This window comes from Podarcis tiliguerta (assembly GCF_965153285.1).
Source record: "Podarcis tiliguerta genome assembly, chromosome: 1".
NCBI lineage: Eukaryota > Metazoa > Chordata > Lepidosauria > Squamata > Lacertidae > Podarcis > Podarcis tiliguerta.
Window position 1 is genome coordinate 12,511,341 of NC_139534.1, and position 27,375 is coordinate 12,538,715.

At 43.6% G+C, this 27,375-nt stretch overlaps 1 protein-coding gene and 2 long non-coding RNA genes across 4 annotated transcripts in view; 2 read left to right on the top strand and 1 right to left on the bottom strand.

Moving 5' to 3' along the window:
• LOC310660748 (aldehyde oxidase 4-like) overlaps positions 1-23,779 on the bottom strand; it is a 62,508-nt gene extending 38,729 nt beyond the window's left edge. Inside the window, exons 1-12 of one of the 2 annotated variants that reach the window (XM_083405763.1) lie at positions 23,551-23,717; positions 21,425-21,482; positions 18,005-18,101; positions 16,039-16,147; positions 14,280-14,406; positions 13,195-13,256; positions 11,617-11,748; positions 9,083-9,163; positions 8,113-8,257; positions 6,645-6,737; positions 4,403-4,554; positions 1,831-1,924 (exon numbers count right to left, since the gene is read on the bottom strand). In XM_083405763.1, the coding sequence (XP_083261889.1) occupies positions 1,831-1,924; positions 4,403-4,554; positions 6,645-6,737; positions 8,113-8,257; positions 9,083-9,163; positions 11,617-11,748; positions 13,195-13,256; positions 14,280-14,406; positions 16,039-16,147; positions 18,005-18,101; positions 21,425-21,482; positions 23,551-23,604 (1,204 nt within the window). In that variant the 5' untranslated portion in view covers positions 23,605-23,717. Of the gene's footprint in view, positions 1-1,830; positions 1,925-4,402; positions 4,555-6,644; positions 6,738-8,112; positions 8,258-9,082; positions 9,164-11,616; positions 11,749-13,194; positions 13,257-14,279; positions 14,407-16,038; positions 16,148-18,004; positions 18,102-21,424; positions 21,483-23,550 lie in introns of both variants that reach the window. The other variant, XM_083405764.1, reaches the window with a different exon arrangement.
• The window catches only part of LOC310665379, a 142,294-nt gene that overhangs the window by 7,542 nt on the left and 107,377 nt on the right, over positions 1-27,375 (top strand). The gene's annotated exons all lie outside the window — the stretch shown is intronic.
• LOC310665539 lies at positions 17,149-17,948 on the top strand. Its single transcript, XR_014505513.1, has 2 exons — positions 17,149-17,746; positions 17,787-17,948. It is a non-coding gene; the product is annotated as an uncharacterized lncRNA (long non-coding RNA).

The following is a 27,375-nucleotide window of genomic DNA, read 5'->3' on the forward strand; positions in this document are numbered from 1 at the left end:
CCCAACAGAAACATTTGTATGAAGGGTGCTGACAGCTATAAATAATTCGAGCCGTTTCAGATGCTCCCAATTTGTAGCCAAGGTAGTATTGCTCAGAACTTTGCAAGATCAAACCTGCACACTTGTCAGTTGGCATTTGTCGTTGATAAATACAATGGGCTTCCACTTGTTTATTATTATATATTGTCTTTGTTGTAAACAAAAATTGCCCTTTCCCCTTATGGGGGTATCCAAGAGCCCATATAGAGTCCTTACATAGGTTCCCTATTGGTAGGAGAGAATAACAGAGGCCAACCAGAGAATATTGAGAAGCAAAGCAGCTAGTAAGCTTGATCTTTATTGATCTGTTGCAACAGGGTGCTCCCCTCACCTGCAGGAGAGAGGAGGGACCCAGAAAAATAGTGTGCAAGGCCTTATAAAGACTTTTGAAATTGGCACCCTGTAGATCAAGACCACCCCCAGAAACATCATACATACTTCACAGAAGGGGTGTAACCTAAGACCACCCCTCAGATACATCATACCTACATCACAGAAAAGGCGGTCTAAACAGAAATTTAAATGTTCTTTTTCTCTTGTCCTTGTTTATCTCATGCCTGGCAGGTTATTTGATTGGATTGCCTGGGTCTTCTGGCCAGTCTTTTGTAATGATAAATACTTAGTTCCTGGGCCAGGTCACAGGCTCACACCCTATTCAAACACAGACATACCCTTAAGACAGGATTTGTGAAGGAAAAGACAATGGGGAGGCTTTTCCAGTTTGACCTTGCAGAGAAAACTCAGTTTGCTCAGTTTAGGAATCAAAATAGCTTCAGGTCAGTCTTCCTGTGCTGATCTTTGTACGTGCGGTTATGAACATTACCATATATCTAAGACCTCAAAATTCCTATCAAATCTTCCTGGGCAATATTATATATCATAGACTTCATGTAATAATACAACACCCTGCATTTTGCCATTGTAACAGAACATCAGTTAGTAGGTTTCCTCTCTCTCTCATCATAGTCGTAAGAGCAAAACAGCGGGAAGGAAAGTAAGGATTCTGCAGAATGACTTCTGCTATTAGGACATGATTTTATTCCCACCCCCTCCCCACTATTATGAAATTGAATCACATCCACACCATCCGTTTAAAGCATTCTTGTACCGCTTTAACAGCCACGCCTTCCCTAAAGTATCCTGGGAGCTGTAGTTTGTTAAAGGAGCTAGCTCTGGTAGGGGTCTCCTAATAATTCTCAGCTCAGTCAGGAAACAGGTAGTTCACAGTCCCTAGAACATGGGTAGGTAAACTAAGGCCCGGGGGCCGGATCCGGCCCAATCGCCTTCTAAATCCGGCCCATGGATGGTCCGGGAATCAGCCTGTTTTTACATGAGTAGAATGTGTGCTTTTATTTAAAAAACATCTCTGGGTTATTTGTGGGGCCTGCCTGGTGTTTTGACATGAGTAGAATGTGTGCTTTTCTTTAAAATGCATCTCTGGGTTATTTGTGGTGCATAGGAATTTGTTCATCCCCCCCCCCAAAAAAATATAGTCTGGCCCCCCACAAGTTCTGAGAGACAGTGGACCGGCCCCCTGCTGAAAATGTTTGCTGACCCCTGCCCTAGAATATAGGATCTATCTTTACCAATAAGTCATTGGAAAATACTTACTGTACTAGATGCTATGTTACTGTTGATCAAAGTGTCTAAAGCTTTCTTATTAACAGTTTATAAGAGCATACAAAGTTCCTAGTCAGTTGATTCGCTCACCGTTTGTATTTTTAACTGTTATTTCATTGTGTACATTTTGATCAAACTACCCAGTGCAGAAATGTATGCAATGCCTTTTACCTATTGATACCAGATTGAGAAGTGCATTCCCAGCTGCCAGGACGGGGTTCAGATCCCAGGTCGATCCTCTGCTCACAATATGTCCTCCTAAAGACTAATGGACAATGGTATCGCTGTTACTACCACTAAAATGGGTATACCTATATTATCATTAATTATATCCTTTATTTATTATTTCTTAAAATGTATACACTGCTTGATTGTAAAAAAAAAACACCCCTCAAATGGTTAAAAGACAACAATCCAATTTCCCCTCTCAAAGGATTCTGGGTGCTGTAGTTTGCTGGTCACAGAGTTACAATTCCCAGTTAGGTAAAGGTAAAGGTAAAGGGACCCCTGACCATTAGGTCCAGTCGTGACCGACTCTGGGGTTGCGGCGCTCATCTCGCTTTATTGGCCAAGGGAGCCGGCGTACAGCTTCCGGGTCATGTGGCCAGCATGACTAAGCCACTTCTGGCAAACCAGAGCAGCGCATGGAAATGCCGTTTACCTTTCCGCCGGAGCGGTACCTATTTATCTACTTGCACTTTGATGTGCTTTTGAACTGCTAGGTGGGCAGGAGCAGGGACCGAGCAACGGGAGTTCACCCCGTCGCGGGGATTCAAACCGCCAACCTTCTGATCAGCAAGTCCTAGGCTCTGTGGTTTCACCCAGAGCACCACCCACGTCCCTTACAATTCCCAGTGTCCCTTAACAAACTACAGTGCCCAGAATTCTTTGAAGAGGGAAATGTGCTTAGCATGTGTTTTAGAGGTATATTATGTATGCAGCCTCTGCTGGATTCAAGCCCTGGATTTTAAGCCAGCAAAGTTTTAAAAATCATTATTTATTTAAACAGGAGAGTGGGGGGACAAACTATGCATGTCTTGTGTTCCTTACTTTTTAAAATGAAAACCAGCTTTGGAAAACTGAGATTAACAACAGAGGAAAATGATATAGAGACAACATCAATGGGATATATAAATCTTATGGGAGGTGACCGCTTTGTGTGCCTTGGTACTAATGAGGCACTTGAGTGCTTCCCTTTGTCCCTTAAAATAAGAGACTTGCAAATCTTTCCACTGACTTGTTGCCAGTAAGAGAGTTGGGACTTTTTGTTTTTTGTTTGTTTTTAATTTTTTAAAATTTTTTATTAAGTACAAATTAGAAAACATACATATTTACAACAAAATACAAAAGAAAAAGAAAATACATATAACCAAGGAAAAAAATTAGAGAATACTTTGTCTCTTTTCATATTTACAATTATTTATACCTCTATAAAATGCTATTCACAATAAAGGAGTGAAATGAAATATAAGATATCAGAAAAAAGAAAAAAAGAACAAAGAAAAAATAAAGAAGTAAAAGAAAAAAATCATAGGTGGAAATTTTTGAAAGTAGGTAAGTACTCACTATACATAGCCATTTCCCATCTATGTTTATATTCAATTGTATAATTTCCTCTTGTCCTTATCTACCTTAAATAAAGTGTTTTTTTTTTTATAAAAAAAAGACTTCCACCGTTTGCCTCACGCGTTTTTAACAATCTGTTCGTCAGATCCTCTGTTCTTCATATTTTCCCTTTGGATTTCCTTAATGTTGGGACTTTTTGATTTGGACTGGCAGGTGGGTTTGTGAATCACTAGGACAACATCTTGTGTGTTTAGAAGTGGGCACCGCACAGCCAGCTGTCTATTCTCCAAAGGCTGGGAAAGATGAGTAAAAGCAAAAATGACCCAGGCAATGGTAGGGACAGAGTGGGGTCCTTCGCACAGACAAGTGTATCCATCCTTCACCACCCCATAATAGTTCCTTTATTGCCAAATGTTTACCCTTAGTGATCCACCTGATAGTTCTGGAGCAACGGGGAAGGAAGCCCATGGCCTAGCAGTACAGACAGAGCATTGGATAGGGTGCAGATATTTATGAGAGAATGGAGGGCAGAACTGTGAAGCCATGGCTATGCTACAACAGCAGCAAGAATACTTATTGCGAAGTATTGGAAGACACAAGAATTACCCACTCTGGAAGAATGGCAGATGAAGGTGATGGACTATATGGAATTGGCGGAAATGACTGGCAGAATCCGAGACCAGGGAGAAGAGTCAGTGGAAGAAGATTGGAAGAAATTTAAAGACTATTTACAGAAACACTGCAAAGTTAAGGAATGTTAGAATGATGCTGGATTGAAGTTAAGTGGTTTTTTTTAGCAGCAATGTTAAGGAATATGTAAAAATGGTTTGTTAACGGGTGATAATCTAAAGCTATAATATATTACGATAAAAGATTAAGATAAAATTAAAGAGGGAAAGGATTTGCTGAATTAACCAATTGAACTGGAATACAAGAAGGGGAGGTGTGAGGAGGTCAGGGAAACAAGTAAATGAAAGATAAGATATGGAAAGACTGATTTGTTTTTAACTGTGTTTATTTTGTATCTTCTTCTTCTTTTTATTCTTTTTTATTCTTTCTAATTTTTGTAATATGTTGAAATGTTAATAAATATCTTTTAAAAAAAAAAAAAAGAACCGTGAAGCCATGGCAGGAAGTAATCTGTACCTGGTCAAAGGAAGCAAGGTGGGAAACCTACCGCCAAATTCCTAATTTGTTCTCCAGCAAGGGTCCTCAGTTGCTTCAGCAGCACACCATAAATCTTTGACTTTTCCATTGGGAGTTCTGGGGTGATGGTTAATAGGAAGTCCCTCAGTTGGGCAAGATGGATTGCTGCACCGATCAAGATCCCTGGAACCAAGCAATTTTCACAAGCGGGGGGCGGGGGAGAGCACAAATGGGCATTTTTAATCAGCCACACAGTCCACAGGCAGAGTTGGTGTTTGTTGTGATAAAGGGCAGCAAATAACTGATACAGTGGTACCTCGGGTTAAGAACTTAATTTGTTCTGGAGGTCCGTTCTTAACCTGAAACTGTTCTTAACCTGAAGCACCACTTTAGCTAATGGGGCCTCCTGCTGCTGCTGCACCGCCAGAGCACAATTTCTATTCTCACCCTGAAGCAAAGTTCTTAACCTGAGGTACTATTTCTGGGTTAGCGGAGTCTGTAACCTGAAGCATCTGTAATAACCTGAAGCGTCTGTAACCCGAGATACCACTGTATATGCAATCCAATGCATGGCATGTCTAAAGGTAAAGGTAATGGTAAAGGGACCCCTGACCATCAGGTCCAGTTGTGACTGACTCTGGGGTTGCGGCACTCATCTCGCTTTATTGGCCGAGGGAGCCGGCGTACAGCTTCCGGATCATGACTAAGCCGCTTCTGGCGAACCAGAGCAGTGCACGGAAACGCCGTTTACCTTCCCGCTGGAGCGGTACCTATTTATCTATTTGCACTTTGACATGCTTTCGAACTGCTAGGTTGGCAGGAGCAGGGACCGAGCAATGGGAGCTCACCCCGTCGCGGGGATTCGAACCGCCGACCTTCTGATCGGCAAGTCCTAGGCTCTGTGGTTTAACCCACAGCGCCACCCGCGTGTCTACTGAGTAGTAAATCCAAATGGGTTAAGTGGGGCTTGCCCCCAGGCGAGCATGTATAGGGTTGAAGCCAGATAGAGTTGGAGGGATTTACTAAGCCAGTGGAATGTACATCAGCTAAAGCTAAGCAAGTGTAAATTACCCCTATTTCAAACTCTGTTCAGGAGCAGTTCTACTGCTGGCTGAGCTAGCCTAAGCCAGGCAGAGTGGAAACAAGCCTTTAAAATAAAGTTTTGTTTGCAACACCCTTTTTGCTGGCATAGGTTCTGCCGGGTTGCCAGGTCATGTGACAGAGGTCAGTGGAGTTAAAAGGTAAAGGTACCCCTGCCCGTACGGGCCAGTCTTGACAGACTCTAGGGTTGTGCGCCCATCTCACTCAAAGAGGCCAAGGGCCAGCGCTGTCCGAAGACACTTCCGGGTCACGTGGCGAGCGTGACATCGCTGCTCTGGCGAGCCAGAGCCGCACACAGAAACGCCGTTTACCTTCCCGCTAGTAAGCGGTCCCTATTTATCTACTTGCACCCAGGGGTGCTTTCGAACTGCTAGGTTGGCAGGCGCTGGGACCGAACAGCGGGAGTGCACCCCGCCGCAGGGATTCGAACCGCCGACCTTTCGATCGGCAAGCCCTAGGCGCTGAGGCTTTAACCCACAGCGCCACCCGCGTCCCCAGTGGAGTTAGGATCCACCATTAATCCTCCCACAACTACCCAATAACACCTACCGGTATTTTTCAGAGTTTCTGCCAGTGTAGGATCTACCTGAGCTAGCTGATCCATGGTGAGAGATTTATTCCAGGGGATCTCCAGCTGATCTGGGATCTGGGGCTCACACCAGCATAGCCTGGTTGCACTAGGAACCAGTGACTAAACAGGATCCTAACTCCCTCATCCTAGTGAATCTTGGGTTTGTATTATCTCCTGACTTATAAACCATGTAGATAACGTCAAAATAACAGGTGAAACATTGCCTGCTAAATATGTATGCAAATAATAGGTGAGAAAATGGTATCTCGAAGATGTGTGCATCCATCCATCCAGGCACAATGGCCTCAGTCTAGCCAAAGTCAATAAGGGCAGAGTCCTATTGAAATCCATATTGTTTTAAAGCTAGCCACAACTAGTTCCATGATTGCTATGGGACAATGGGTCTATCCTTCAATGTATGAAGGCAACACCTGATTCAGTGAAGCCCACGAGTTAAGAATTATCGCTTGCCTATATTCACAATGGCAATGCATACGCTATTTATCATTGTAGTACAGTACATTCAGTACAGTTTAGCGCCACCCAAAGAGCTGAAACACTGATCCCCAATGGCGGCCCCAGTGACTGCTTAGAGACGTACCGTTGTCTCCAACTTCAGTAACATGCAGATCTGGGATCCTAGTAGGATGAAGGAGAACGGGATGATAGACAGAAAGAAGTTTCATATCAAGTCCTAAAAGGGACAAAATCACAATGAGATATCAGAAAGATAAAGCAGGACTATAAGCAAGGTGGCAGAAACAACTTTTGGAGGCACCAGCCCCCTCAAATATTTTACTGGGGGGGGGGCAAAGGGACCTCAGCCTCTAGGAGTTGGTGCCAATCAATGCACACTCTATATCTGTCACATCTAGTCAATCCCTCAAACTAGGTTAGAATCACATTTTTAACAGCCTCGTGCATTAAAAACAACAACCCCTGCCCTGCAAGTTTAAACCTAGCACATCAGCTTGTATGTTTCTCTCCAATGAGCTAATTTTGTATGTACAGGGAGATTTTGTTTTTTACACAGCAGGCATTCAAAAATCAGATTCCATACCTGCCGTCTACAGTATTACAGTCCAATCTACCAATTCTAAATTCTGCTACATCGTTCTGCTGCATACAGCAATCTCCTCACTATTAGAGTCACTTCATATCACCAAATTTAGCCTAAAGTGTTCTGCATGATCCATGAACAACTCAGTCCATTGACAACTGCTGCATCAAGCTTCTATTTCCAGTGATATTACTAATACAGTCAATTGCCTAGACCAGGAATAGCCAATGTATTACCCTCCAGGTGCTTGCTGGCATACAGCTCCCATTATCCCTGGTCATTGGTCATGTGATACATCTGGGGGCACCATGTTGGTGACCCCTGCTCTAGGTATAGTCGTATGCATGTATATAGATGTAGGTCAAGTTTTGGTGTCAAGCTGGCAGCTTCATTTTATCTTAAACTTTCAGTAGCTTTCCTTGCAGATGTTGCCTCATGCTATGCAACACTTTGATCACATCCACACCATATTTTCAAGGCACATGTCTTCTCCCAAAGAATGCTGGGAACTGTAGTTTGTTAATGGTTCTGGTAAGATAAAACCTATCCATTCTTAAGGAAATCAGCCCTGAGTGCTCACTGGAAGGACAGATCATGAAGCTGAGGCTCCAATACTTTGGCCACCTCATGAGAAGAGAAGACTCCCCGGAAAGACTCTGATGTTGGGAAAGATGGAGGGCACAAGGAGAAGGGGACGACAGAGGACGAGATGGTTGGATAGTGTTCTCGAAGCTACCAGCATGAGTTTGACCAAACTGCGGAAGGCAGTGGAAGACAGGAGTGCCTGGTGTGCTCTGGTCCATGGGGTCACGAAGAGTCGGACACAACTAAACAACTAAACAACAACAATTGCAGCTCTGTCATGGGTAAACTACAGTTACAAAGAATATTTGGAGGAAACCACGACTGGTAAAGTGGCAAAAATGTGCTTTAAAGGTATGATTCACAATTCTATGATTTGTGAGACCTCTGGGCTGATTGGGTGATTAGCAGGGCTGCATTTACATACCTACACTTGTGTTTCCTACAACAAGAGGTGCATCTGGGTAGCTGGCTTTCAGGTTGACAAGCTCTTGTAGAGACACGGGAGAAATCCAGGTGGTTCTCTCTCCATTGAAAACCAGAGTTTTTCCTTTGCTCTCTTCAGCCAATCTCTGTGAGGAAAAGCAACATGGATAGAGTATTGCACAAGGATGAACAAAACGCAAACATAGCTGTTTCAAGGAGAACCAAGCCCTCTTTAATCCTGAACCACACCTTACAGTTAAGTGTTAAGCACTCTTCCCAGGATAGCTTTATGGTGCTGGTGTCGTTTTGTGCATCCACAACATAGAGGAGATTACGTTTACGGTAATTTAAAAATTGCAAGAATTTCTGGCTTTAAAAAGAAGTGTGTAAGAAAAAGACAGAAAATATTTTCAGAGAGTTTTCAACAGTGTCGATAAGAGGGACAAAGTGGCAGCAGTGGCGTAGCGTGGGGGGTGCAGGGGGGCCGGCCGCACCAGGCGCAACATCTGGAGGGGGGCGCGCTCGCACTCGCAGCTCTCTGCCCCAACCTGGTTAGGGGGCGCAAATTACTTGCCTTGCCCCGGGTGCTGACAACCCACGCTACGCCACTGAGTGGCAGCAATAGAAAAACTTCACAGAGATGTGAAGTTGCTGTCTTTTTATACTCTAGTAAAGAAGACTGAAGTCCATGATGAGAAAGCAATTGGAGAAAATAACCCATTCATCCTGGCAACCCCAGTGAAGGAGGGATGCATTTTCAGGGGGGATCTGGTAAGCAGCTGGGGGTCAGGTAAGTGTGTTGGGGTTGTATGGGGAAACACAACCCCGAGTAAGTGCTTAGAACCCACTGGAATCTTGCTACCACTCAGCAAATGTTAGGAGTGGCATGCAAACTTTGTAACAATATGCAAACACTCACATACAGTCTATTATAGACTCCTTCACAACAGGCATGAACAAATTTCTCCTACCATTAGTTCAGGAGGAAATATATAATCCTGGGTTGGGTCAATGGGATGAAATCTTTCAGGCTTGCATAGACCTGAGCACATCTATAGGAAAAGAAAAGAAGGCTTAATATTAGCATGCACGGGAAGTTGGAAAAGAAGGGTATAATATACCTCTAGCAGTGGCCAAAAATGTGGGGCCCATGAGCCCATTTTTAAAGTTTTTTTAAGGGAGTGCTGTAGGCAACACCCCCATCTGGTTGCTTCTCTCCCCTCTCCCCCTGGACCCAAATACAGACATAAGGAGACAAAACTCAGTCACACACATATTTGCTGTTCAAAATAGTATTGGCAAAAGTCAGGCCCAGGAGAATTAAAATGGATCTTCCTGAATTTGCAACATCAAATTAAAGCTTACAATGGTAGGTAGCAAAGTAAAAAACAACAACACATAGATCTTGTGCTTACGAGCAAGTCAAAACCATTGATCCAAGGCACAGATCCTCATGAACGACAAAAGCACCAACAAATCACCAAACACATCTGTGGCCATAAGAGGTGATCTGTGCTTCCGTGATGGTTTTGAGGGGATGCTTGGTAAACATTACAAGGATTTTCATGATTCAGAAAAGTGAGCAATTTGGTTGCCCTGCATTTGTGAAGCAGGCCTCCATAGACAATGCAGATCAGGCATATGTTCAGCGGGTCTCAAACTGGGGTTGATAGGATATAAAATCACATTGTGGATGACCTTCGTTTGGACAATGTCACCATCATTTAATTATTTGGAACATAACATGCTCTACTCTTCTTCTTTTTTGTAAACGCATTAGAAAAGCATTTCTCCTCAAATGGCATTAATCCCTATTTTAAAACACAAATAACCAAAGCTCTTTACAGAGTAGTCCACTGCCAATTGAAGATTTTGCTTAGCAAACACCCAGATAGTTAAGCAGGTTTAGCGCTTCCTCTGCAATGTTGCACAAGGGTGTGGTGATTATATTTCACTGTTGTGTAAGAAACACAAGCTCCATTTAAACTATTCTTGACCTTCACGCTCATCACAAAGCTGATGAAAGGATTATGAAGATGGCATAAATCCTCTTTGCCAAAACTTGCCTTATTGCAAAATAGTATTAGAAGAGTAGAGGGAAACGCTGACAACCGAAAATGTTTCCATTCACCTATCATGTTACACGTCCTGTGTACATACCCACTGCAGGTCAGAGCTAGTCTAATAAGATTTAACTTGGGTACATGAGAAGGTAGCTAAGCCACCTCACCCTCTGAAAGCGACGCCTGTATTTTTATGTTCCAAGTTTTACAGATCTGGCTTCTCCCTTCTAGGATTACTAAAAGCTCCAGAGACTCTCATTAGACCTCTGAAGAATGATTTAGCAAGCAAAATTACACTCTGTGTGTGCGTAGGATTTTGGGGTGTATCGATCAGTGCAGACAGGGTTAACCCTCCTCTCCCATACTGTGACTCCAACCCCTAGTACTCCCCTGTGTGACAATTAAGCTTAGAAACCGTTGGCAGGCGCCACTGCGGGACTTTTTTCAAACCTAATTGTCACCTGGAAAGGTAGGCAGAGGAGGGGAGGTTGTGTTGCCGTGGAACATTTGAACACAATACCATCAACGCCCCCTGCCACAACTTTGCAAAATCGCATTAAGCTTGCACTGCTTCTGAAAGATGGATCCAGTTCTCACTAAACATCGGAGGAATTCTGGCAGTTCCAGTGAACTGGTATTTTGTACTGTTTAATGTGGAACTACAGTTTCTCCTCTGGGTAGAAACTCTGTGATCCTGGGTTGACCTGAATAAACTCCTGGGTTGAAGAAAGATTTACTACTAATTACTTCCCGGCATTCTCATCGCCCAGGCTTGCGCCCCGGGGAGATCACTTCAGTGCTACTAACTTCACCCCTGGAGGCTCACTCCATTGTTGCTAGAGACGGACAGGTGCCAACTTTCTGTCAAAACACTGCTATTTTTCTGAGAAACTATGTTCCCTTTCAGAATAGGTGTGGGATTGCTCCGAAGCTTGCTCCCATCTGGCAAGATGGTGCTTTGAAGGATTGATCGGCATCTACGTATTTCTGAGCTCAGTCACATTCTGGGATATTTGTAAAATCTCTCTCTATAGTTGCTGGTTCCTCGGACTTCATGTGACTCTGTAAAGCAGGGCTGGGGAACTGTAATGGAAGATTTATAGATAAGCGTAGTGTACACAGAGTTAGGGCCCCCTGCAGCTTAGCCCACCTCCAATAATTGGTATCCATTCTTAACTGAGTGAATACCTTTGAAACGTAACTGCAAACAATGAATTGTCATTGTTGAATTATAGCATTTTAGTTTGTTGTGTTGTGTTGTTTCCATTCTTCGTTTCTCCTATTCCCCGTTTGAAGTCAGGGAAGGCTGTTCCACTAGGGTGTGAGGGCTTTCCTCAAGTGGAAGTTTTAAACACCAAGATAAACTCACTGGCACTTGTGTAAAGATTACACACGTTCAATCATTGTGTGATAAATGTGGGAATTAGAAAGTGGTCGCTTACCCGGTTTCCTTCTCTGGAACACGAGTGTCCCTCTTTCCCTTCTTTCTCTTTCCCTTCTTTCTCTTTTCCGTCTTTCTCTTTCCCTTCTTTATCCATGCAACATTTCCCACTCCCTGCCAGTGGGCAGGATTCCTAAAGAAAGAATTCATTCAATAGTGTTACAGAGGGTTATCCCATTCCAAGCAATGCATATGGGTTTTTAAGGCTGAAAGGTGAAGCAAGCCCTGTGGAACACAGCCAGATCCTTTATATTTTTATTTGTGGCATTTACACCCAGCCCTTTAGCACCAAAGGCTATCAAGCGGCTTAGAAAATACTAAGAGAACTTTTGAGATAGGTTTGCACTTGTAAAATACGTGTTTAGATGTTTGTTGTATTTATATTCTTACATTAATACCCTACCTTTCTTCCATCATGGAACCTGAGTAGCATCCACAGGGCTCTGAAGAGGTCTCTCAACCGAGCACTGAACAGATTCAGAACTGCTTAGCTACAGTAAAATGGTAGCTTCATGTGCCTTTAGATCAGGCATAGGCAAACTCCGGCCCTCCAGATGTTTGGGACTACAACTCCCATCATCCCTAGCTAACAGAACCAGTGGTCAGGGATGATGGGAATTGTAGTCCCAAACATCTGGAGGGCCAGAGTTTGCCTATGCCTGCCTTAGACCACATCCTGGAATGTGACACCCCCCTCAACAGGTCATTGCCAGATTTCTCCCAGAAAGGGTAAATCCAGATTAACCAGGGATGAGGAGATGAGGAGAGCCTGACAAGGACATTAGGTAGACTCTGAAAAGTGTGTGTGAGGAGCACCGGCTCTACAAGATATATCCCTCCCTGGAAGCACCCTCCAACTCATGTTCCTCAACAAGTAAAGGTAAAGAGGCCCCTTAAGTCCAGTCGCGGATGACTCTGGGGTTGCGGCTCTCATCTCGCTTTACTGGTCAAGGGAGCTGGCGTTTGTCCGCAGACAGCTTCCGGGTCATGTGGCCAGCATGACTAAGCCGCTTCTGGCGAACCAGAGCAATGCACAGAAACGCCGTTTACCTTCCCGCTGGAGTGGTACCTATTTATCTACTTGCACTTGACGTGCTTTCGAACTGCTAGGTTGGCAGGAGCAGGGACCAAGCAATGGAAACTCACCCTGTTGTGGGGATTCGAACCACTGACCTTCTGATCAGCAAGCCCTAAGCTCTGTGGTTTAGACCACAGCGCCACTCGTGATATTCACTAAATACCATCCAGAGGCATGGTATTGAAGGTGATAGACAGCCATCATGACTAGCAGCTATTGGTAACCTTATCCTCTGTGACTTTACCTAATTCCTTCTTAAGGCCATCCAAGTTGGCATCCATCTCCACATATTGTGGTAGTGAAGAGGGAATAATACACACTTTCCCTTAATCTTCCACCATTCAGCTTTTGGGAATGACTCTGGGAGACAGAGAGAGAGCCCTGACCACTTATATCCCTCTATCACGTCACTTTGGCGAAGGATCAAAAGTGCCCCGTGCCTTTGTGTATACCAACAAATAGCAATTTTAACACAGTGTTATTTATTTTTCTATTTCTTACCGGAGAGAAAGCACTGAAGCTGTCCACTATAGGTCTGTATCCTGTGCAACGGCACAAATTGCCTGGAAGGAACGATCAGACACAGAGATAAGCAGATCAAAGCTACAGTTTTGCAAATCATCTGAACCTAGCACTTCAATTCAACTTGTGTAAAAGAGATCATGGGCAACTAACCTTGGCAGGGATTTGGCCAGGGTTTGCATACAAAACTAAAAATAATAATGTAGCATTAAAGGGGGCAATCTCTCTCTTTCTCTGTCTCTTGCATACACACTGCTTTTTTCCCTTATCCATACACCTGAGGATATGTTGATCAAAATGTAATGTTGTTATATGTTTTAATTATTTGGTGGCATGCTTTTTTGAGCTGTTAGAACTTAAAATAAAGAACAAGAAGAAATAGGTAATGATACTTGGAGCCAGTAAATTTGCTCTTGTAGGGTGGTGGGCTGAATCTGGCCTGTTGTCTGCTAGCTAGCCTGGACCCTACTGAGCCATAAGCAAAATGCATGTGCATTTAAGAAATGGTCCTTCAGAGCACACAGGAACCAGATGACACCAAACACGAGAGCAACACAAAAGTATAGCATAAGTGTTCTGCTACTAACTAGGGATGGGTGAACCTGTCAATTTCAGTCCCACTCATTTCCCCATTTTTCCGTGTTCTGCATTTAGGCATCAGTTTGTGATCAATATTTTTAAAAGTCCTTGTGAAAATTCATCAGCGCTTAAGCATGAATTTCTCCTAATGTACACATTTTTGCAAAGAAATTTTCTTGAATATAATGCATTTTTAAATGTTATTTTCACTTATATTTGCATTTCTATGCACACTTTACTCCAGTACATGCATTTTTGTACATGCCACTTGACTGGAGAACTGCATTCCAAAATTCAGAGAAGCGTGAATTTCAAAAGATGGCTGTGTTTTGGTTTGTGCATTGTTTCAGAAAGTGCGAATTAGGTAAATTCTCCCCCACCCCTACTCTTAACTAAGCAATTTTACAAGATATTCAAATAAAAACAACAACAACGATTTTTATATATCAGTTTTGGGGGGAAATATTTTGAGAAAACCAGCCTACCATCCAGGCACGCAGTTATCTGATCCATGGTAGGTTCGGGGTTATTTCTTAAGAGCGAATACATAGACATCACCATCCCAGGAGTGCAGAAGCCACACTGGGAGCCGTGGCACTTTGCAAGCCTTTCCTGGAATGATAATACATATCTAAATGGATAGTCCATACAAAGAAACGTTGACTTCTAGAGTATCATCCTGCTTTTTCCTGATCTCCTTTGTCCCCTTATTATTACTATTACTCAGTAAAGTTACTAAAAAATGCATCCTGTGCCCAAATTCATGGCTGTAGCAAAGGGCAGAACGGCAGGAGAAGTTTTGAAGTGTCAATTGTAGCTTTTGTTCTTTGACATGGGGCACTCTGTCCTGGCTCCTGCTAACAAACTCTGCCCCCCACCCCATTAAAATTTGCTGAATCAGAAGCATTAAGTCTTATTTAAAGGGGGTGGCACCATTTGACAGCAGCCTGCTATACAAGGATTAAGCAAAAGCTTTCCCCATCCTTCTAAATCCATGCTACCTGTAGCTAAGGTAAAGGTAAAGGGACCCCTGACCATTAGGTCCAGTTGTGGCCGACTCTGGGGTTACGGCGCTCATCTTGCTTTATTGGCCGAGGGAGCCGGCGTACATCTTCCGGGTCATGTGGCCAGCATGACTAAGCTGCTTCTGGCAAACCAGAGCAGCACACGGAAACACCGTTTACCTTCCCACTGGAGCGGTACCTATTTATCTACTTGCACTTTGACGTGCTTTTGAACTGCTAGGTTGGCAGGAGCAGGGACTGAGCAACGGGAGCGCACCCAATCGCAGGGATTCGAACTGCCGGCCTTCTGACTGGCAAGTCTTAGGCTCTGTGGTTTAACCCACAGTGCCACCCGCGTCCCTAGCTGGCGACATTTTTGGAGGAGGCCAGTGGCAACGTCCCAGACAGTCACAGGCCAAAAAGAAAAAAGTTCTAGAAATGGGTGATCCATTCTCAAAAGCTTGATTTATAATTTGGCTCCACTACTGACACCATGACAACTACTGTTACTACTACTCCTACTCCTACTACTAATAGGAAGAAGAAAGCAGCTTGGTTGCAATGTGTTTCAGATCCTGCCATACTCTTGGTGAAGTCATTGATACCATAACAGGGTCCCAATCATTTCCCAAGTTGCAGCTCCTATTTTCTATTTTGGCTGCTGTAGCAGATATTATGGCAGCAGCAGATTTCTTCTTCCTTCCCTTTTTTGGCAGGGTAATGCAATTTCCCCAGGGTCGCTGGCACACATACCATTGGAAGGAGGGTGGGAGGGAAGGAAGGCTGTAACGCCAACAGCCGGATAAGGGGAGTGGAGAGGGATAATAATAATAATAATAATAATAATAATAATAATAATAATAATTTATTATTTATACCCCGCTCATCTGGCTGAGTTTCCCCAGCCACTCTGGACGGCTTCCAACACTAAAATACAATAACCTATTAAACATTAAAAGTGAGGATGGGTGAGAGATGAGACAGTAGGGATGTTTTAATTTGTTGGAACCCGTCTAGAGTGGCTGGAGAAACCCAGTCATATGGGCGGCATATAAATAATAATAATAATTATTTAGACGCTCTCCTCCAGGTTGTCCAAACCCAAACTGGCCCAAGAAGAACAATGGGGCTGCAACGCTTGCCTTGGACTGGAGGCAAGCATTACAGGCCACCAGGCTTTTTACATATTCTGAAACTCGGGCAAAGTGAACTTGGACAACATCTCTTATTTTACTCTCACCTGAATGGGATGGAGCTTGGTTTTCGTAGTTCCAACTCCTTCCACGGTAGTTACTGCAGCGCCATACAACAGGCATAATGGAAGTAGGCACGAGTTGGCTGGATAATGTCTTTGAAATGTAAAGGAGAATTTTGAGGACTAAACCACGTTTTTCCAACCCACTAGGGCCATTTTTAGCCATGGATGGTCTAGGGGCTAGCACAATCCAATATGTAGCACTGGACACCAGAACTTAAAAAGGTTGCTCCCCACCCCAGAACTACCCATTCTTTCTCAGACTGCATTCTCCATTAACCGATGTATATCAATCGAAAGGTATGACAGTGAGGTAGAGCTGGTCTTATTCAACCTTGGGTGCCCCTGGGTGTTAAAGAGGTAAAGGGACCCCTGACCATTAAGTCCAGTTGTGGCCGACTCTGGGGTTGCGGCGTTCATCTCACTTTATTGGCCGAGGGACAGCTTCCGGGTCATGTGGCCAGCATGACTAAGCCGCTTGTGGCGAACCAGAGCAGCACACGGAAACGCCGTTTACCTCCCCGCTAGAGTGGTACCTATTTATCTACTTGCACTTTGATGTGCTTTTGAACTGCTAGGTTGGCAGGAGCAGGGACCGAGCAACAGGAGCTCAACCTGTTGCGGGGATTCGAACCGCCGACCTTCTGATCGGCAAGTCCTAGGCTCTGTGGTTTAACCCACGTCCCTTGCCCCTGGGTGTTAGTAGACTACAATTCCATCATCCTCAGTCAGCATGGATGATGGAAGTTCTAGTCCAGGGGTTGGCAACGTGAGGCCATAGCTGTCAACTTCCCCCTTTTTTAAAGGAAAATCCTATTTGGAATAAGATAATTTCCCTTTAAAAATGGGAAATGTTGATAGCTCTGCGTGCAGCCCAGGAGCTGGATGCGGCCCACGAGGACAATTTTACCAGCCCACAAGCTGCCTGCAAACCAAGCCGCCGCGCTTAGCAAATCCCCCACACGCTGCACTAAAGCAGCGCGGTGTGGGGACTCGCTGAGTGGCATCAGAAATGGTGCCTGCACACTTGCAGATACCATAAATCACATCTGCACATGTCCAGACGTCGAAAATCGCTCATGCGCAGGCGTGATTTCCAGCATCTGGGCATGCGCAGAAGCGATTTCTGATGCCGTGGACATGTGCAGACACAATTTCCGGCATCACGCTGCTCCAGTCCGGTCCACCGACAATCCGGAGTGATCTGCCCCATGGCTAATAAAGCTTGCCAACCCCTGTTCTAGTCCAACAACATCTGAGGGACCAACACCCAAACTGAGGACCCCTGAAGCCATGCGCACCCTTTGACTTTGAAGCGCATTCAAAACACATCGTTGCCTCAAAGGATTCTGGGCCCTGTAGTTTACCTCTCACAGAGTTGCAATTCACTGCCGTCCTTAACAAACTACAGGGCCCAGAATTCTTTGAGGGAAACAAGGTGCTTTAATAGGTTTTAAAGGTATGGCACGTACACAGGTAAAGCGCCGAGGAGGGACCGCAATCACCCCTCAAAAACTCGCATGGGGGAGCAAAGTTAAATTCTGTCCATGGCAGCAGCCTAGTTGAGCAGGGCCTTGATGCTCTGAGGAGAAAAATTCCACTCTGCAGGGCCCTTAACCCTTCATGGCCGCCAAGGCTCCTCTTCCCCTCAGAGTTTGCCCCTCATCACCCCCTGCTCCCTTCCCTGTCCCCTGTCAGTACCACTGTCGAGTCTGAAGCAAGTTAAAATGGAGGCAAAATGGAGTCGGAAGCAAGTTAAAATGGAGGCTGACAGCCTCTAGGTATTTAGCGGGTCTTTTTTGCACATTTCTGACGGATGCTCTTCTCAGCTGTCCGATCAAACAACAATTCTTGCGATTATTGTGGGAAAGCCATATATGGCAAGTGATTTTTTTTTTTTTAAATGACATCACGTTTTGGTGCTGTTATCCTTTTCCTTCCTTAAGGATACCGTATCTTCTTGGTGTCTGGGTTGTATGTTGATATCATCACTGTGCAAGCCCCGCAGCCTCCAATTCCACAGCCATACTTCGTTCCTGTGAGGCAGACTTGTAGTTACAGTGGAGGGTTAAGGGAAAAAAAGTGCTGACTCCTTGTTTAATACAATGGTACCTCAGGTTACATACGCTCCAGGTTACATACGCTTCAGGTTACAGACTCTGCTAACCCAGAAATATTACCTTGGGTTAAGAACTTTGCTTCAGGATGAGAACAGAAATTGCGTGGCGGCAGCTGGAGACCCCATTGGCTAAAGTGGTGCTTCAGGTTAAGAACAGTTTCAGGTTAAAAGCGGACCTCCAGAACAAATTAAGTACTTAACCCGAGGTACCACTGTATCTGGATTCCCCTCACCCCACCCCGCATGACGTCTTTCACATTACTTTTTATTTCCTTTATGGGGTAGAGGAGAAAGAAAATAAATGAAGAGAAGGCACTTTATCAAGATGGTAGCTAAGTCTGAGAATGCATTTTTTAAATAAAAAAATCCTACATTTTAATGATTATTTTTAATGTAACTTTTTATTAAAGGCCCCATCTGCACTATACATTTAAAGCAGTATTGTACCACTTTAAACTGTCATGGCTCCCCCCAAAGGATCCTGGGAACTGTAGTTTGTTAAGGGTGCTGAGAGTTGTTAGGAGACTCCTATTTCCCTCAAAGAACTACAGTTCCCAGAGTGGGTTAACAATCCCTCTTCCCAGAGAACTGTAGTTTTTTGAGGGAAATAGAGGTGCCTTAAATAGGGTTGCCTCTGGGAACTGTAGGGTTGGTTTTTTTAGAGAAATAGGGGTCTCAACACTCTTAAACTACAGTTCCCATGAAGTCATGACTGGTTAAAGTGGCACAATTCTACTTCAAATGTATTGTGCAAATGGAGCCTAAGACTGAAGTAATATGCACTGACCCGAAAGTGGGACTTACTTAGGCGTATATATGCATAGAATTGTGCTGTAACTATTGCTCTGTTGTAGTGTCTACTGAAATTCATATTTATATATGGTTTGTTTTGTTTTACAGTGGTGCCCCGCAAGACGAATGCCTCGCAAGACGGAAAACCCGCTAGACGAAAGGGTTTTCCGTTTTTCAATGTGCTTCGCAGGACGAATTTCTCTATGGGCTTGCTTCGCAAGACGAAAATGTCTTGCGATTCTTGAGATTTTTTTTCGCTCCCCACCCCCTTTTTCTAAGGCGCTAAGCTGCTAATAGCCTTTTAGCAGCTAATCCGCTGATCCCTTAAGCCTTTAATAGCCGCTAATAGCCGCTAAACCGCTAATAGCACTAATCCGCTAAACCGCTAATAGGGTTGCTTTGCAAGACGAAAAAACCGCTAGACGAAGAGACTCGCGGAACGGATTAATTTCGTCTTGCGAGGCACCACTGAATGTGACATGTCATGTGCCTTTGTAGTTTAGTGATTGGCTGGACTGAGGTAATCGACCAATCACGTTGGAGAAAGGGTGCTCGGTTCAAACATAACGTCAAACCATAATCAAAACAAACCTAGGTTTGTAAGCCAACAACAAACCATAGTTTAATAAACCACGGTTTAATGTTATGTGCAAACCAGAAGTCCTTGCTTTTGAAAAACCAAGAGGAATAATGCAGTAGAGCAGTAGAGAATGCAACACCAAAGAGATGCTGCTGCTCCTTGTGGATGCCAATTTACCTTAGCTATAGAAAGCATCCATAGCAGGGCACCACCAGAATATCAGAAGGAAAACTCCAGATCTTTTGCCCAAATAGCCCATCCCTTGGAACTGGGGCCGGCCCTCTCATGAGGCAAACTGAAGCAGCTGCTTTGGGTGGCAGAATCCCATGTACTGGCACCCCTGCAGGTGCGCTGCCTGTCCCTGCATGGGTCATGTGGTTGCTGCTGTGGCTTCCGGTGAGATCTTGTGAGATCTCTGCAAGAGTTCTGCAAGATCTTGTGAAATCTTGCGAGTGCTCTCTGGAAGCCACCACTACCACACAAGCCTTGTAAGTGAGGCTACACAGTAGCTTCCCGTTTCACCTGAGGGGGAGCAAAATGATGCTGCTCCTGCCTGGAACTATTTCCATTCATGGGATAATTACGGGAAGTGTTAACACTTCTGCTTATTCTTACTTCAACTTCATGCTGATTTTCTGTCCTAACAAGAAAAACAGGCTTGCTCCATTAAAATGTATGACTGCAGAGATTAATCTCACTTTACAAATTGACTTTTGCTTTGCAATATCTTATGACCCAGAGTGTTTCCAAGCCCTGGTAAAATATTATTTGCAAAGTTTTCAATTATGTAGACTCTAGAGCAAGGGTCAGCAAAATTTTTCAGCAGGGGGCCAGTCCACTATCCCTCAGACCTTGTGGGGGGCTGGACTATATTTTTTTTTGGGGGGGGGGAAGAATGAATTCCTATGCCCCACAAATAGCCCAGAGATGCATTTTAAATAAAAGCACACATTCTACTCATGTAAAAACACCAGGCAGGCTCCACAAATAACCCAGAGATGTATTTAAATAAAAGCACACATTCTACTTATGTAAAAACATGCTGATTCCCGGACCGTCCGCGGGCCAGATTTAGAAGGCGATTGGGCTGGATCTGGGCCCCAGAACACTAAGTTTTGGTAAGTTTCTAGTTCTAAAATATCTATCTTTCCAATGCACGTAAAATTGAATTGTGGAATAGGATGCTTCTAGACTAGGACTTGTAAAAAAACCCTTAAGAAACCTGTTGCCAAAGTATAAGATTTTTTCACAGAAAATGTAATTTTGGCACATGTTTGCATAGCTGGTTGTACAATGGAGAGTAGAAAAGGATATGTTCTACAGTGTCCAGCATATTCAAAGAACATCCGCAATGGCTATGATTTCTGGGGATGTTTAAATATCTGCCCTTGACAAAAGCTGAGGGGAAAATGTTCAGTCGGGCTAACGTAAAGGCCCTGTGTTGGACTGGAATTATTAATTTTGAGATATAGGTGACCCTGTTATCTGTTGTATTTAAACCACAGAACTTGGGGGAGTAAATTATATTTACAGCTGACTCGATGTTTTGTTTTTCAATGTCCCTTAATCTGGTTTGAATATTGCGATAAATATATTGCTCACTTGAATTATACAAGGGTTCCAAGTCAATACCAATAGATCTGATTTTGCTATGTAAGAAGTGGAACCATCTGGATTTAGAAGAGTCCCTAAGTAAGTCAGTTTGCAGAGTCGAAGGTTGGCAACAAAAATGGCAACGCAACCAGTATTTTATAGTGCATATACCTAGTTCTGCATACCTCTCATACTTGATTGAACATGGGAGCCCCAGGATACGTCTCAATAAACTTTTCAAATCGGTAACAGAATAGTTATGCAACGCAAGAGCTTTAAAAGGATACGCCCCTTTCTCAGGTAATTAAGCAGCAGTTCTTCAGGATCAGCAGATTTCTCTATCACCTGCATTAGAAAGGAGAGTCGAGAAACCAAAAAATACACCTTGCTTTAAGAGGATTACCTATGCTTTTGATGAGAGGAATTTATATCACATGCTGCTTTTCTTCAGTTTCTCTTATTCAGATACAACAATACAGGTCTTATCAAACCACAGGGAAAATGGAACTTGAGTTCATCTACTTGGGTTGATGGCATTCCAGGCATTTACTCTGCATCTAGAGTGCTCCCATTCCATCTTTTGAAATCTTGATTTATGCCTTGATTTATGATGGGAACCATTTTGGGGAGAACTTGCATACTGGAGAAACTTTAAAAAGATTTGGAATCCAAATCCTTCTCCCTTATTTGCATTTAGTTTTATTTGGATCCAGCATATAAGGTTTGTAATATTTTTCTTTTTTCTTTTTTGGAAGCTCTGCTTAACTATGATGTATTTGTAGAGGAGGAGAACAAGGCAGAAGAGTAATAAAATATATGAATGGATGAATACTGTTATGAATTTGTGGGTGCCAGACACCTGTAATTCCTGGATCCAGGAAGTGTGAGAATTTAATCAAGGCTTGAAATGTAAAAATGGGTGCCAGACTCTTAATCCTGGGACCCAGGCAAGCTTCCTCATAAGGCCCGGGTGATGGGTGATGGGTCATTAAAAGAACGAAGGAAGGGTAATGGGCCATTAAGAAAGCAAGGAGAGGGGGCTCTGTGCCGGATAGCTAGTTAGAATACAAAGCAGAGTTTGATGTAGAGTTTTGGAGCTGTGATGTGAACTAGAAATACCAATGCAGGCTCGAAAGCCAGAGGCAGAGCATGATGTTTGATTTCTGCTTGAATCTAAGGCTGCAGCTATGGGAGTAGTAGGACACTCTTGGGGTGTTGTGAACCCCTCCATCGTAGGCTAAGGTTGTATATATGTGTAAAGAAACCATATGTCATAAAGACACCATAGTCTCTGCTGTGCCTCATTTCCAAAAGGAAACACAAACCCTGGGCAAGTGCTTCGAACCCCTGGAATCTCTCACTGCTCAGAGATTGGGGTGGCATGCAACAATATTCTATAGCAGCTGAAGGGAATCTTTGGCCCTCCAGATGTTAAAATTAATGAACTTAAATGTTAGTTGAATGCCACCCACTATTTTCCTCTTCTTCTGATAAGAATAAATATAAAATAAGGGCACAATCTAGCCAAGTAACCACTTTTAAACACTGCCAATTTCAGTAGGACAGTTTCAAATGAGCTTAGCTCTCTCCCACTGAAATCAAAGTGCCTCTCTTATAGTTGTGTCATACTAGACTTATAGTTGAAAGTATACAAAGCACAATTAGTGCATGCAGTTGTTTTCTTCCTATTTGAAATAACTGCATAATTCAAGTTTCTAAGAAACATGACACATGTATTTTAATCATTTCCTCGTCCTCTCTGGATGAAATATCTGTAAATGGAGATGTTTTATTGTCTTTGTTCTCAAGTGGAGAAAACAAGAGAAAGTAAACACATGGGTGCATTTTAAGTGTTAAATTGCATGCATATTTTTTTTAGCAGGAAGGGATATTAATGTTATTTGATTATATTTCATTAGGGAACCTTTCATCGAATACCCTTTTTATTTCAGATTGTTGTAAGGCACTCACAGTGAACTCATGCCGTATTTTCATTTTTAAAAGTTTGGTGATACGGTATTGCTACCAATTACTATAGCTTATAGCTATAATAATAGCTTAATCCATTTCCAACAGCGTTGCTCTGACAGCTGTCGCTCCATCCTCTTTCATTTTCATAAGACCTAGGCATTCAAACACAAGAGGAAGTGTCTGCAAAGTTTAATTTAGTAATGTGAAATAAACATAGTTGACAATCCCAGTCAATGGTGGTCAATGAGACAGAGAAAGAAAGTCCCAACATGTAAACAATGGCGTTGAAATGACAGAAGATTGCAGGGAAAAGATGTGTAATTTGTAAGGTCATGAATAACATCTAGAGAACATTTTAAATCTTCTTTGTAGATACAATAATGTGCCCCTTGTCCTCCCCCCCCCTTTAAAAACACACTAAAGTATTAAAAGGAATCCTTACCTTCCTTCCGTTCACAAAAAAAATGAGCTCATCCGATTTTTGGGGATTAGCCATTCTGCCGTATGAAAGCACACCTTGAAAGCTGTCAGATATTAAGCAAAAGGAGCGGGGGGAAATGCAGATTCTACAGTTGCTTCCACCACCGCTTTGGTCTGTGTTGCCCAGAACCGAGCGACAAATTATATAGGTGAAGAGGAGGAGCCAGAGTGGAATCGGTTGGAAGAGCTCTGTAGGGCTCCTTTTCTTCCTCGCTAATCATACATTTGATGCATGGTTGTAATAAATTAAGGTTTCTTGCAGGTGGCAGATGCTTTTATACCTAACATTTTGTTTTAAAGAAGCAAAAGAACTGGCTGACACAGAAACCATTGTAATCCTCCTAAGCAAGTATGCCTTTATGTACTGGTCTCCCTTTGCAATTGAACAGGGCACTGAAAGGTCAAAAGAGGAGATGCCAGCGGAATTTCAGAGGGAAAGGAGCTTGAAAGGTAGAGTGCCACTAATGAGAAATCTCTTCCCTCACATTGCCATAGGAGTGGGCCTTCCCTAAGGATGGCAAGAGCTTGACAAATGTGCAGGCCAGTACAGGAACAGGAATTCTGTCAGGTGTCCAGGCCCCAAACTGTGTAGGCTTTTTAAGCCAATGCAAGTAACTTGAAGCAAACAATGAAATTCTGGGCCAATGAAATTCTGGGCTGCATCAATAGGAGTATAGCATCTAGATCAAGGGAAGTAATAGTGCCACTGTATTCTGCTCTGGTCAGACCTCACCTGGAGTACTGTGTCCAGTTCTGGGCACCACAGTTCAAGAAGGACACTGACAAACTGGAACGTGTCCAGAGGAGGGCAACCAAAATGGTCAAAGGCCTGGAAACGATGCCTTATGAGGAAAGGCTAAGGGAGCTGGGCATGTTTAGCCTGGAGAAGAGGAGGTTAAGGGGTGATATGATAGCCATGTTCAAATATATAAAAGGATGTCACATAGAGGAGGGAGAAAGGTTGTTTTCTGCTGATCCAGAGAAGCGGACACGGAGCAATGGATCCAAACTACAAGAAAGAAGATTCCACCTAAACATTAGGAAGAACTTCCTGACAGTAAGAGCTGTTTGACAGTGGAATTTGCTGCCAAGGAGTGTGGTGGAGTCTCCTTCTTTGGAGGTCTTTAAACAGAGGCTTGACAACCATATGTCAGGAGTGCTCTGATGGTGTTTCCTGCTTGGCAGGGGGTTGGACTCGATGGCCCTTGTGGTCTATTCCAACTCTATGATTCTATGATTCTAAGCATCGAGTACAGTTCTTTCAGAATTGTTTGCGGCAGGTCATACCAATGAAAAGCCTAGCTGCTGCATTCTTCATACTTCAATGGTACCTCCACACAGAGCACATTACAATAGATCAATCTTGAAGTTACCCATCTGTGAATCACTGTCCAGGAAACGCCACAGCTGGAGAACCAGTACCAAGCACGCATGGCATGCATATAGGTAGCTAGTGCATTTTTTAAAAATTGTGTTTGCATCAGGCCACTACAAGTCTAGCAGCTACATTCTGCACTAATTGTAGCTTCTGAATCAACTTCAAGGACCAGGGAAATCTACTTTATGCAACTGTTTGGTGTTATCTCATTTAGCCACTAAGTACACGCGGCTTCATAAAGAATGTCTTTATGTGGCCTTCCTTGATATCAAGGCTGCTTTTGACACTGTCGACAGGGGGCTGTTATGGTCCAAATTGGAGACAATGGGCCTAGAACCTAGATGACTTTACTTGATCAAAAAGCTTTACACAAAGAACACCTGTCGCATAAGAACACCACCAGGGAATGTAATGACAGATCCTATAAACCAAGGAGTAAAGAAGGCTGTGTACTCGCTCCCTCTCTTTTTAATATTTTTCTTAGCTACCTCGCATCTTTACTAAAACAGGTGGATGCTCACAACCCAAAACTCAAAGCATCAAGCATTCCCATCCCTCTATACGCAGATATGATTTTGCTTTCACGGACAAGAATTGGCCTAAAATGTTTGTTAAATTCCTGTATTGACTATCTGTCCAGAAGGAAATTGTGCGTGAACTTTGATAAACGCAAAATAATGGTTTTGGGGAATTCATGTAAAAGCTATAGCTGCGTATTTGGTGGAAAGCCCATCCAGCAGGTATTAGAATTCAGCTACCTGGGAATCACATTCCATCATAGGCTTCTATGGTCCTCGCACCGTGCAACGGCGGTGAATGCCAGTAAGATGTCTATGCAAGCCATAATGCGTTTCTTTATAACAAGAGGTAATTCGCATATCCCCTCTGCCCTCAAGGTCTTCAACGCCAAAGTTATAGCTCAATTGCTCTATGGAATTCCAGTCTGGCTGCCAGGGTTTATCTAGCTGGTAGAACGAGTGCAGGCAGCTTTCCTTATTAAAAATTTTGCTGTCCCACGTGGTGTACCCTAAGCAGCCTTGTGTCTAGAGGGAGGTCAACACCACAACGTAGAGACCATAGCCTGGGCGAGATTTCTTACATGCTGGCTAAACATCTGCCTCACAACAGATAAAGATCCTCTCCTTAGTGATGTTTTGCTAGATCCCTTTCTTTCCCCATGGCTACAACAGTTTAACCTAAAGGTACAGCAACTTGGGCTGTCAGTGGAATTTTTGCGATCAATGTCCCCACCATCTGCCAAGGCTATAATAAAAACTAGGTTGTGGGACATTGAACGCCAGGAACTAACAGCGGCAGCAGAGAAAACACGTTCCCCTCTTAACTTTCAACTTTCTTGGGCATATGAAATTAACCACAATTATCTTGGATTTTTGTTTAATCCTCAAGAAAAGATTTTTTTTGCTGGCCAGGTTTAATTCAAATCCTTCAAACCTCCTGTGGGGAAGGTTCTCGGGAATGGTGGAAGGAGAAAGAATTTGCCCATGTGAAGACCATGAAGTGGAAACTCTTACACATATGGTTCTTAAATGTAAACTACGGTATATGTTGATCTCCGCCAGCATCCCCAAATGGAAACCAGAGTTAGAGGTCATACGTTTTCTATTATTGGGGAATAATCAGGAGCTCACCAAGTTAGTGGCTAAATATCTTTATCTCGTTTTTTGTCGTTGAAACACATTGCAGACCTCCATGGAGACCTAGAGACGAAATGTTAGACTGCTTTGCCTCTTCCATTTGACAAATGTTTTGTGTCACTGGGAAGGTGGGAATTCTGTATTGATTTGCTATGGATGTTTGTATGTGATGCCAATAAAAGGTTTGATGATGATGATGAACTTCAAGGACAGTCCACACAGAGTGCATTACAATTTTCCACTTCTAAGGTTACCAGCCAGAGCCGTAGCTAGGTGATCTTGCGCCCCTGGGAGAATAGTCCAGATTGCGCCCCCAGCCATGAACAAATTAGCTCTTCTTTCTGCCTCTCCTCCAACACCCCCTTCAATTCCTCATACACTTCACCTTGTAGTGAATTCTTTTTTGTAATGAGTTCTGATTGAAGGACACCAAGATGGAGAAGGCTGACCTAGATGATGGTATATAGGTGTCTCCCCACTTGCGCGTGGGTTACATTCTAGGCCCCTGCCTGCATAAGTGAAATCGCATAAAGTGGGGAGCACCCCACTTTAATAGGGAGAAGGGCATGGGAGCCAATTCCTTGGGGCCAAGGTTGCTTCACCCCCCCTAAAATATTTGAGGAGCCCTCCCCCCTAGTTAATGGGCATTGCCATTCAAATAGTGTCCATGTGCTCCGTCTTGTGGTCAATTATACAGGGCGGTGCTTACCTGCCCCCCAATGTATTTTATTCAAGTTGGCACCCTTGAGGGAGG